We start from the raw sequence: 13,116 nt of genomic DNA, 5'->3' as shown, positions 1-13,116 counted from the left end.
ATTTCTTTCTTTAGTGTTCTGTAGTTCTCATTGTAGAGGTCTTTCATCTCTTTTGTGAGATTGATTCCCAAGTATTTTATTTTTTTCGAAGCTATTGTGAATGGGGTAGTTTTTCTAATTTCTCTTTCTGAAGATTCATCGCTTATGTATAAAAATGCCTTAGATTTGTGTGCATTGATCTTATATCCCGCTACTTTACTGAATTCACTTATGAGATCTAAAAGTTTTCTGGTGGAATTTTTTTTTTTTTTAATATTGGTTTCTTGACAGAGATAGTTTGTATTTGCTCCCCATCCATAGTTTGTCTCTTCATTCTCTTTTTTCAAATTTTTTATTTGTTCTAGTTTGTTGTGTGTAACAGAATACATTCATACATTTTGATAGATCATACATAAATGGAGTGTATTCTCTCATATTTCTGATTGTACATTCTGCAGGATCACATTGATCATGCAGTCATACATGTACATGAGGTAATAATATCCGCTTCACTCTACTGTCATTCCTTCCCATATGCCCCTTCCCCTCCCTTCATTCCCCTCTACCTAATATAAAGTAACTCTATTCCTCCTTATCCCCCCTTTTATTGTGAATTAATATCTGTATATTCTCTTAAGAGGATCTTTCACAAAGCAAACATTTCAGTTTTAGTAAGATGAACACATCAATTTTTCCTTTTATGGACCTTGATTTTGGTGTCAAGTCTAGGATTTCTCTGCTTGGTAATAATTCCCAAAGATTTTCTTGTCTTGTTTTTCTAAAAGTTCTATAGTTTTACATTTAAGTCTGTGATCTACTTTGCATTGCAAGGTGTGAGGTTCACACTGAGGCCCACTGAGTTTGCTTATGGGTCACCTGCTCCAGCAATATCTGTTGAAAAGGTAACTCTTCATTGAATCATTTTTGCACCTTTGTCAAAAATCCATTACATGCATTTATGTGAGCTCCTTTTTGGAATAATCTTGTTCTTGATGATATGCATGTATGCTTACATCAAAGCTCCTACACATCTTCATGAGTGAGCAGAAGACTCTAATAATGATGTTCTAATTGTCCTAGCTAGAAGTGAACACTAGAGAAAATGAATTCTAGTATCTGTATATCACTAGGACAAATGTTTAATATCTAGGACTCAAAACACTAGTTATATTACTTAAGAAATTTAATTGGGTCACTTTTTTAAATGCTACTTTATCAGTCAAATGTATTAGTTGCAAGTGATAGAGGCTTACTCTGGCTGATTTAGAGAGGACTGGAAAACCAGGTTTAAGACTAACAGGCAAGAATGATCCCTGAAGTCATTAAAGTGACTTGATGGGAATACTACCTTTTGATGGAAGATGCAATAATTTGTATTGCTTATACTTTAACATTGATAAATGGATACAGTAGAAATGATTACTCTGTCGTCCACAGGGAAGACCCTGCCACAGAATCAACTCTTTTGTCACTAACTCCAAGTCTTTCCTATGTTCCTATAATTGGTAAAACCTAACTCACATTCTCATGCCCCAGGTACATGGGAGACGAGTGAAGAATGTTTTTGCCATTTCATCCTCTCTGATGTAAGGCCTTGCGTGCTGCCCCACAGCCACAACCTGGGGTATGCTCCAACTATGGGAAGGAAACTCAAATTCTAGGCAGGAAGTAGATGAGACAAGCAGCACAGCCATCCAGTGTTAAGGTGCTTAGCTACCTGTGGAGATGTATCACAACCTACTCTGACTCCCCAGGGTCTGTGGCAATACCTGGTGCTAAGCAATCTGCTCAAAAAATTATTCTAATGGAAGGCACTTCATGTCTCCTAGACTTATTTGGGAAGATTAAAACAAAATCAACAAAACAAATAAAAAAGTGAAGAAACACTCTCCCATGATGTGATGTGTGTCCAGGTTCAAGAATGATGATTTTAAGGGAAGAACTATTTGGGTTTATTCTTCGCTAAATTCAATCCTAGAGCAGGCTTACAGCTACTTTTTATTTTGTTTCTCACCCATTTTACCTACAGGCAGGTTAGACCCACGTCGCCTACTTGTAGCAGTTGAAATTACATCTCCATTTTTCTTCAACTTCACTGTCATAGCCTCAAGTTCTACTGTGGCGGCACCTCATTTGCTTTAAAAATATTCTAAACCAAAATTATCATGGGAGGAGGGAAGAACTAGAGAGCCAACTCTGCTGGCTGTGTGATTTTGGAGGATCAGGACCCTGTGACCTCCAGCTCCACACAAGAAACTGAGAAAGCTCAGTCAGCCAAGTCAGAATTCACAGGGCAGAAGCAGCAAGTACTTTGGGGACAGCCACATTGCAGATGGAAACCTCAGTTTGGCAACAATAGAAGCACCCAAAAACACAATTTCGAGTCAGGAAAAATCTAACTTGTGTTCATTACATTGCTTAACAGTGAATTTCTGTGCTCCAAAGAAAATTTTGGTGTATCTTTTATATGTGTGTGTGTGTGTGTGTGCATGTGCGTGTGTGGGCATGTTCATATTCTAAAACACTGTAGGCTATCAGCAACCTAGGGACATGATTGATTTATTGAATAAACAACTTTTTTCCAGAAATGCCAGTTCAGAAGTCTTAGCACTAATAACAGTAGTGTTAGAGTAGCTTAGCTTATCACAACATTTTCTATACATATACATATATTTTTAAATCTCTACTGTTCGACAATGGTTACCAACCCTGGCACCACATTTAAGATACTTGGGGGTGCTTTAAAAGCCTACCCAAGCTCAAATCTTCCAGACCAGTTTAATGAGAAAGATCTGTAGGTGTCTTGGAGGCAGGCAAGGTAGAGAACATTTAAAAATAAAGAAATAAAGGTCTAGGTCATCTAGATAATTATATGAACTATCAGCAACAGTATGTGCGTTAATAGCCTTCAGAGTTCTAAATAGCTTTCATGTCAATGTATAAAGCAGCATGTTTCATATTAGAGATTTCTTATACTCAACATCAGGATTTGGCAGGAGATGTCCTCCTTTACTTAACTAGACCTACACAGTTAATACTTAAAGATTCCAAGTGTGATGAATTTTGTAAAATCATCAGTTAAATAACATAGACACTTTATATAGTACGGCCCTGGGGTTCTTAAAGAACTCAGAGAAATACATTCCTATTTGCTAATAAGTTAAACCAAAAGGAGTATTTGTCAAAGGCATTTAAAATTTGTAAAAAGGATGCTTCTATTCTTATCCTTGAATAATACATGAGAAAATTTACTAGGGTTGTGTAAGAACAGATTAATATGGAACCTTCCTAGTTTCCTCCTTTAAAATAATGGTTTTTTAAAAATAATTCATCAGCCACACAATTTTTGGCTAACAACACTTCTATTTTTCCCAAATAAAAATAGTGTTAAACATGTAACATTTCACACAATAAAAATTTCCCTTGTCTGCTATCAAGATATTCTATGAACATTTCCTTTCCCAGGTGCAGGAGAGAGAAGAGATGTTGTCATATAGACTGTGGGTCTGAGTATTGACATGCCTTTTGTGCATAGATATATATATCTTGTTTAACATATCTATTATATTTAACATTAACACATTTGCATGTATGTGTACCAAGAGATGTTCACACATACATACAGTACTCTCATACATAACATATATTTTAAAGACTAGCCAAGTAGTCAGACAAAAGGAATTTTACATTTACGAAGAAAAACATTAATAAAATGCTTATACGTATAATACATTGCATATATAAATATATGCATATGAGAGTAGCGTTTAATACAATTTAAACAATAAGAGAAATTTTTAAAGATGAACATCATTTGAATATATAAACTTTAATTCCTATCCCTTAAAATCAGCAAGCAACAAAATCAACCAGCCTCTCAGGTGAACATCCTGGTATAGTTCAGTGCTGTTCCCCAAAGCATTTGAGGAACAACATCCAACTATTTGCTACCTGAATTGGTCACCACATTCCAACTTTTGGTTTTTCACATCTCAGTAAATCTGTACTGATTTTTGATACTTTTTAAATGAAATCTCTTTTAACTAATTTAAACATAATATTTTACATAATCACCTTAAATGATCATTTTTTATAAGTAAAGGCAATGAAAAAGTAGATCTGAATATTTTCCAAGTGTTTTAAATTCTACCCAGATACTGTCAGTTCATTTCAGAGCCCGTGTTTCTTTACTCAAAGGAGATTAGCTGAGTTTAGCACCAGTATCAATGAAAGTGGAATAGTGTCCAGTTAAAATGGCTTGGACAAATGTCTGTATTGCACTTCTTCATTGTGACATAAAATCTTTCACTAATAGTATTTTTAGCTGTAATCTAAGTAACTTGAGTGAAGTAAAGATCATATTAGCTTTTTGCCAAGTTACCAATGAAAGAAAACACACTTACTTTGAGGAGTACAAACTACTATGTTGCTACTTGCCAGGAATAAATGGCTAAGAAGTAGCTGCTGCACAGGAGATGACACCCTGGACTTGAAGATCAACACCCAGCCTCTGCTGTAGCAAATACTGAAACCCAGCAGTGTCCCGAGAACTCTGGTCAATATTTTTGCTCTTTTGGATTTTATTTCAGGTGTAATATGGGAATAAAAATTAAATATACTTTGAAAAGCCTACTGGGAGAATTGTATAGCATGTGAAAATTCTTCATAATATGTAAATACTTAGTGTACACAAAATGCAACATGATTAGGTTGTATTACAGAGTCTCATATTAAACTAAGCCTTAAACTTCAATGTTTTCGCATACTCACTAATTTTACTGTTCAAAGACAAATAAAAAAACGTAAGTTTACAATGAATTAAGTAAAATAATGAACAAAATATCTTGCACAAGTTCAAAAATTGCAACTATCACTAATAATTTCAGACATGAAAAAATAATAGCTTTCCTTTTTAAATAAATTTCTATTCTCTGCATATGCAATAATACCATTTCTTATTCCATCTAATTTGACTGACAGGTGCAATATTCTCATTGAGAAAACAGTGCTATAATGTAAAAATGAATTACTCAGTTGGTAATTCTGCTCTGTGTCTTAAAGCTAATGGGAATTTATACAGAAAGTTAATGAAAATGTTCTCTGTCTCATGTTTGTGGACTCTGTGGACAAATTTATGTTGGCTTAAAAGAAAAATAAGAAGAAAACACTGTGAAGAAAGTGAGGCAAAAGTAACAGAAGTGAACCCAAGAAATTGCAGTATACACCTTTTAATTATTCTAATCTCATTTGACAGAAATACTGTTTCCTTAAAACTATCACTTCAGAAAATGTGAAATCTAGACATTATCTGTAAATGGAAGGAATAATTATAATTTTTATTTTATTTGCACTGCTTTTTAAAAATACTCTAAAATATAGTTCTTGTGAATATAAAGAATCCAAAGAAACAAATATGTAATAATTCTACTCAGCAATATCCTCAAGGATTATTAGGATCCAAAGAGAACAAGACTTACAAAAAGAAGTCCAAAAGGTGTCCAAAGGACAACACCTGTGTCAAATATACAGGCTCCAGATATATGGATTGAACATATCAGGCATTACTGTGCATTTCTGGAGAACACTTAAGGAAACTGGGAATGTAGATCTCAACAGGACAACAGTAAGATTGTCCTGCTCAATGTAGTCATTTCAGTCATGTGAAAGATTTCTCTAAGTACGGAATGCCATCTTTATTATCTAAGACAAAAAATACCATCTATAAGTTCATCTTGGGAGCTTTAAAACTCCAGCCAAATGTTTGGTTTGGTTTTTATTGTAGGGTTACTTTTATTTTCTTTGTTTTGGGCTTTAGCTTTCTAAAATTTAAAGAATATCAGGTATGCCCACATACAGGTACAGAGACAAAAAAAACCTAAAAATAAATAAATCTTATCCATGTAGAAAGTAGAGTTTCTAAGTCTACACAAAATGTCATACATACTAACTTTACACATAAGAACTTTTTCTACTCTAAACATTAGGAATCAATCATATTTAAGGTATATATAGAGAGAGATATAAAATAACTGGCATGGATACATATTTTTATAAATATATAATTGTCATTATAAATAAAAATGTAGAATATAATAGTGCAAATAATTGGAATTTTTTGTACATTCCAAATCCATATTTAATGAGGAGATATATTATAAAGAAGTGTGGGCATCGTGGATCCATTTCTGACAGTAATGCCCAGGATACACAATGTTCTAGAATGAGTAAAGATTTACACACCCCCAATGCAAATCCCCTCTTTAAATCCACAGATTGAGAATTCTCACCTGAGTTAATGATGCTGAAATTCTTTCAAGCTCTCGAACGGTCAAAATTGTTTGTTATGTATACATTTAATCTTAATACATATTAACTGTGTCTAATTCTTGGCAAATGAGAATGCATACCATATAAGATGTAGCCACTCTTCACAAAATAGATTTGAGAGCTTTGGGTGAATCAAAGAAATTTTTAAAAATACTGGAATGAACAAAACAGCCCGTGCAAATATGCATGCATTCCCATTGATTTGAATGAATGAGCGTCTATGAAAGAGAGAAGGTTCCTAAGCCTCTCTCATGACTACTGCTGTCCCACCAATTATCAGCAGAGGAAGGAAAACTGGAGGTGTCTGCAGAATGAGAATCACCATTAGAAGCCAGGAACGGAGATGTCTCGAGGTGTTAATCAAGGAGAAGCAGTGGGCAAGAATTAAATGAATCACCAGTATGTTATTCAAACAAGTAGAAAGTGTGGGAAAAAGAAAATCCTGCATAGAATTGGTGTTTAGCTCCACAGAGTCTGTGCTCATCAAAAAATCCAAATGTGTTCTTCCAAATTTTTGTGCCTTCTCTATAACAGCAAAGTGACTCTAACTGGCCCAACGTGCTGAGTAATGATCTAAGTTTATTGTAAGTAACCTGGCTGAACACAACATGACTCTGTAATACACACACACACACACACCAGTGTACACCATTGAATAAACTCTAAGTACTCTGTGATCATTCGAACATCTGTTGATTATGTAAATTTAAACACACACGTGCACACACACACACACACACACACCCCATCATATCCAGAGACACTCCCTTGCCATCCCCACATACCAATTCCAAGTTCTCACCTAACTTTGAATAAGAAATAAAAAAGTTTACATAAATTATTGTTTTGCCTGTGTACAGTGTGCCTGGGAAGAGTCACACTGATAGATATGTTGACAATTTCTTCACTGAAATATTTGGGACCGGAAATACTTCAGAGTTCCCATTTTTTCATATTTTGGAATATTTGCATATATGTAATGAGATATCTTGGGGGTGGGACTAAAATTTGATTTCAAACTTCATTTATTTCTCCTATGTACCTTATACACATGTGTTGCAGGTAATTTCATGCAATATTTTTTGTGAGCCTGCATTTTGAAGGATACCCATCACATGAGGTCAGATGGGAAACTTTCCACTTGTGCCAAGGTTAGGTAGGAGTTCAAGACGCCAAGATGGCAGAGCAGTGTATAAGAAGGATGCACTGCAGAACAAGAGAGGGAGAGAGTCATGTCCCATTTACCATGACAACTCCTGCCACTGGATCAGTATTTTAAAATGACCAATGGGGTAAATCAGATAGTATTCTAATTAGGTCTTCTAAAGTAACCAATAGGGGTAAATCCAACAATATTCTAATCAGGTATCTAAGGTAACCAGTGGGGGCTAATGGGGTAAGGCCTTCAATCAGGTCTGTATAGGGAAGAGAAGCCTCACAGCTCAGCAAAGAAGGCTGGTTTCCAGACATGGGGCCTTGAGCGCTCTCTCTTGCTCCACCCACTCCACTCTACCTTAGGAGCTCTTCTTCCACCTGCACCTTCAGTAAATCTGTAGTTGGCCTGTTACTTGTGTGTGTATTGCTCAAATCTTTGTTTGGGACATCAAGGACCTGAACCCCAACTAGACAGGCCGAGGAAAACACCACCATGTCGGCACTCAAAATGCTTCAGATTCTGGAACATTTCTGATTTGGGAGTTTTGGATCAGGGTTGCTCACCTTGTATTTAATTGAAATTCCTTGAAAACAATGATGAGAGGCCCAAGTTTAGAATTAATCAAAGCATAGCAGTCTGGAATTTATTCATTGATGTTGGTGGGGATGATTGATATCACTCCATAATGCTGCATTTAATTTTTATACATTTATAGAGTCAATAAGCAAGATATTAGGTTATTAATGGTTTCAGTGATAGATTTCTAAGTTTGGCTGCAAATCAAGAACAGATTGGATATTTTGCAATACATGCCTTGCTTACTAAGTTTAACCCATCAGTAGTCAGAAGAAAATAGGCAATCAAGACTAAGAGATAAACAATTTTGAATGGCAGACTTGTTTATATTATTTTTAAATTTTATTTTTTTTCTCAGTACTGGGAAGATTGAACCCAGCCCCTCAGACAGGCTCAGCAAGTGCTCTATCACTGAACTACATCCCAACCCTTATTTTATTTTACGATATTTTATTTTATTTGTTTTGAGACAGGGTCTCACTAAATTGTTGAGGCTGGCCTTGGAATTTTGATCCTCCTGTCTCAGCCTCCCAAGCAGCTGCATATGGAATATAGGCATACACTAATATGTCTGGCACTTGTTTTGTTTTAGTTATTATTTTAATTGATATTTTCAAATGTCATTTTCTTAAAATAAACAAACCAAGTGCCATGGCATCTTGTGAATTATAATACCAATCATGTTGCAGATAGAGGCTTAGAGGAACTAGACATTCCTAAAGACTTTGAAATCCTGCAAAAGGAAAAAAAAAGATGTTTTCACAGAACACTGATATAGTGAAAATTAAGTACAGAATTTAAACAAATGACTATAAAAGCATGTCATACTTTTAAAGTTTAATGCCTAAAAATGTATCTATAAAAATTTAATGACAATACATAACACTTTTAAAAAGCAATAATAAAATTCAGGAAAATGTTGTATTTCTCAATTTTTTTTCCTAAATGAAAGAAAAGCTGATTAATGAGTGGAAGACAAATTTAATACCTGATAGTAAGATTTCCTTAAAACTACTTTAACAAATTGTTGGCTCAGCGGCTACAGTCAACAGGTGGAGGTGGATTTTCCACAAGGCACAGGGCAAAGGCCATTCAGTCACTTCACCCAGGAAGCACCTCTGTAAGGTCAGCAATGCTCAGAGGGAAAGGAATGACTTACTTCTCAACACTAATGTGTGAGGACTAAAGGGTGAATTACAGCATTTCATCATAAAATATACTTTCATGTCACAATTATCTCTGATGCAGTTGGTCTCCTGGTCAGCCCAAACCAAAATCTGACTTTTGAAAGCAGGAATTCTGTTCATACTAAATCAATTATTTGAATATATTCACTTACAATTATTTCTATTTTGAAATTCAGTGTTGGCCATATGTCATGTATCCTTAGAGTTAAAAACATTTTATTTGTAAATGTTTGTGGTTTTGAGTTCATAAAATTAGCATATGCAATATTTATTATGAAAATAAACATGAATTTTAGATAACATTCATTGCTATGACTTGAGGCATGATAATGTATTTTAAAGGCATAGGGTTTTGCTTGGGGTTTCACTGTTTTATGGGACCCACTTAACTCAAGCTTCACAGCCCCAAGCAGGTCAAGTTTTGTCATTTGAGTGAACTCCTCTGCATACTAGAACATTCTGAAAAGTCTCTACAGAATTTTTAATAAGTGATGTTTTCCAAAATATATTTAATATCAAAACAAAACTATTTCAACATTAAACTTTGAGGTTCACATTTCTCAAGCAGAAGTAGAAGACCAAAACAATTTGTGTCTAAATATGGTTTTATTATTTGCTATGATGGCTGCCCTTTACAAAGGCATAATTCTAAAGTGAGTTTAGAACAAGACTCAGTTGTACCTCATGTGTATGTAACTTGTGCACACAAGGTTGGACAAAATTACTGTTCCAAAAGGACATCTCAGAGGTTGTCAAGGCCGCTCTGCAAGCAAGTCTTCAATGCTCTTTACATGCACCCTATTATTGGGCTACATATTCAGGTTTTACTGTAAGAAAGCCGGAAAGGCCAGATGGGGGAGGAATTCCATGGACTTCCAGGAGGGGGATTCTTGGGGCTATTCACCTCATTTTCAAGAGCTCTGTGACTGTGGAAGCAGGAAATTATCTCACTGGGGGACTCTACTCATCCTTTAGTTTACAGTCTAAAGAGTCAGCCACAGTTGGAGTTTGAGAAGACAGAGGGAGGCAATGGTAAACAAGCTCCCTTTTGGAAAGCAAAGGGCGTCAAAGGTCAGGGTAAGAAGACTCTTCTGGAGCTCCAGCTCCGCACCTCCTTTCTTGGCTGACAGCTGTGCGGGTGACAGATTGGAGCACTGCGTCCCAACTGCGAGAAGCATTCAGCCTCATGGACAACCGCAGATTTTCACGGGGTTCTTTCTTATCTCCCTGGAAAAGAATGAAGTGCGATCTTCTACCCAAGAAAAGTCCTTGAGACCCGGCTGCGGGGGTCTGAACGCCTTGCCCTGGAGCATACATCAGCGCACCGTGGTGCTAGGTTGGGGAAGGGGGGCTTCGTTTTCACCCAGCCTTGTTTTCCTCCCTCTTACCGCACTCCAGCGTTCTACCAATCTGCTGAAGTTCGAGGATGGGTCTCTTGTGTCCTTGGGGTACAGTCTGCGCAGGGGCCAGACAAGAGGCAATCTGCCTATCCCATCCTGCTCCCAACACCTGCCTCCATCAACTCCCTACAAAGGAATTCTGGATGCGTATTTTCCCTCTTTCCGGGACACTGCGGTGCACCTTTGTTCAATTATCTAAAGGTGCATTTCCTTTCCCTTTTTACTCGAAGATTAACGAAGTTCTCCCCTTCATCTCTCCCCTTCTCCAAGTAGAAGTATTCACCCACTCCGCGGAGAACGCGGGGAATGTTCTAGCTCCGGGCCACTTTGCCCCAGGATTCCGGAGCTTCTCAGAACTGGAACTTTGAGACCAGTGAGGCTGAGAGACATCCAGAGGCTGTCTGGATGTCTGGACATCTCTTCCAGATCGATTTTCCCTTCCATCTTCCGGACCAGCCCGCCCTGGTGGTACTCTGTTGCCACCTCAGATCGCGCGCTCCCCCTGGGTACCCCGATCCCTCCTCCGCCCCTTGGGTCCGCCAAGTCTGGACAGTTCTTAGCCCAGGAGCTCGCCTCTCCTCTTCTGCTCCCTTCTGTCTACACCCCAGGTCCTCTACGACAACCGCCTGGTCACTAGATAAGTTTTTCACCCCCAAGGTCTACACTTCCTCTCCCAAGTCAAGCAAAACATCTCTCAAGAAGAAAGTAGGAGGTCTCCATAAACTTTGCTCCGCGGACTTTCCAGTGTCGGCGGGAGAATGGGTGAACACACACCTGCCCGCACACCGGCGCAGGTACACATGCCCAGGAGCACACACGGAAAGAGGCAGATTGCCAGTGGGCAATTGTTAAGGGCACATGAAACTCGCTTGCGATAGCCGGTAGGTTCGCAGGGCGCTGACAGTGCATCAAAAGACAATTTGGAAATGGGCTTGGGGAAGCGGGGACCAGAAAATGGTGATTCTTAACACACGCAGATACAGTCGGCGTCTGCACACAGAGCAGTTCTACGGAAAGGCGCACACTTTTTGAGAGCAGATCGTTGTGGATTGCACCGTATATAAATCTCCTCCGAGGCGCATTCCTCTTTGGAACTGAAGATCCCTTTAGTCCACCGGACTTCTCAGTATGGTCGCAATCAGCCCGCTCACTTGAGGATAGAAACCTGGGAGCGTCCGGAGCCCCCGTCGGCACAGTCCCCAGGCAGGTGCGGGTCCCCAGCCCGGTCAAGCAACAAGCGGACAGTCCGCGGGAGGGCCGGGTCCTCTTTGCCCCCGTCCCCGTGCCTGTCACCTCTCCCCGCCCCCACCCCCCAAGCCGCCAGCGGGGCCAAACAAACGCAGGGAAGGAGAAAACCGAGCAGCAACTCACCCCCAGCTTCCTGCTGCGGATTTTCACATAGCCCTGCTTGACTATGTCGTTAAAGTTGGAGGCCATGGCCAGCGCGTTCCGGCTTGTCCGCTGGGCGAGCCGCTTCCCGGAGTCGAAAGCCGCCGTCCGCCGCCGGGTCCGCGCAGGTCTCGCATCCAGCCAGCCGCCGCCAGCAGCCGCGCCGCCGCCCGGTCCTCCCCGAGCTCCCGCCGGCGGGGACGCGGGGTCGCAGGCAGGGCCGCCGCGATCGGGGAACGGGGCCCGGCGCCGCGAGCAGCGCCAGCCCTCGGCGTTCCGGTCCCCACCTCCGCCCCCAGCCGCCAGCCCAGCTCGCGGCCCGCGCCGCCGCCAGCTGCGGGCGCCCCCTCCGCGCCGCCCCCGGCAGCACCCACGGGCTGGCGCCTCACTCGGCGGCGCACAGCTGGCCGGAGCGCACCATCGCGGCTCCCCGGCGCGGGGGGAGGGGAGGGACGGCGGGGCGGGCCGATTCGCCTGCCCGGCTCCCTCCCCCCGGCCCCGGGGTGGCTGGGCTGGAAGATGCTCGCAAGACGCGCTCCATCACCCCTCCGCGGGCGGGAGCGGCTCCCGCACCCGCGCCCCCGCCGCCGCTCCCTCCGCTCCCCTCGCCCGCCACGCTCTCCGGGTGCGGGCTGCCTAAGGACAGGTCTCATTACTCCCGGGCTCTTAATTCCCCTCCCAAGCCGGACACCGGGACGGGGCGGTGGGGACACTCCCGACGCAGCCGGCAAACGGAGCGAGACCATTGTTTATTTCAGTGGCGGTGTTTACAGTGCATTTTTATTCCTAGGCACACGCGGCCGTTCCAGGTCCTTGCCCCGTTAGGAAGTGTAAATCGACGCCAAACCCTTCCTGGTGCACACAAAGAGACCAATCCTGCGCATGTGTCTGATCCTTCTGCTGCTGAGGAGGCTGAAGCAATCAGGCGAGGCCGCCCGGCGCCGCCGTCCTCCACTGAAGAAGCAAGACGACCCAGCGGCTTGATTTATGCACGCGTTTTAGTTAACTATGACTAACGGTGGCTGCTGGCTTTTCATCCACCCGGGAAAGCGCGTCGCTCTTATCAGTGCTGCACTGAAATGTCCAACTCGTAAAATAAAAG

The 13,116-nt window shown here is 40.8% G+C and overlaps 1 protein-coding gene across 1 annotated transcript in view; it reads right to left on the bottom strand.

Moving 5' to 3' along the window:
• Dok6 (docking protein 6) overlaps nt 1–12,370 on the bottom strand; it is a 428,272-nt gene extending 415,902 nt beyond the window's left edge. Inside the window, exon 1 of the mRNA XM_047526969.1 lies at nt 11,997–12,370. Within this exon, the coding sequence (XP_047382925.1) occupies nt 11,997–12,062 (66 nt within the window). The 5' untranslated portion in view covers nt 12,063–12,370. The remainder of the gene's footprint in view (nt 1–11,996) is intronic.
• Nucleotides 12,371–13,116: the final 746 nt, after the last annotated feature.

The sequence above is a fragment of the Sciurus carolinensis genome, chromosome 15 (assembly GCF_902686445.1).
Source record: "Sciurus carolinensis chromosome 15, mSciCar1.2, whole genome shotgun sequence".
Classification (NCBI taxonomy): Eukaryota; Metazoa; Chordata; class Mammalia; order Rodentia; family Sciuridae; genus Sciurus; species Sciurus carolinensis.
Note: the sequence above shows the minus strand (reverse complement) of the source record. Positions and strands in the feature narration are given on the sequence as shown.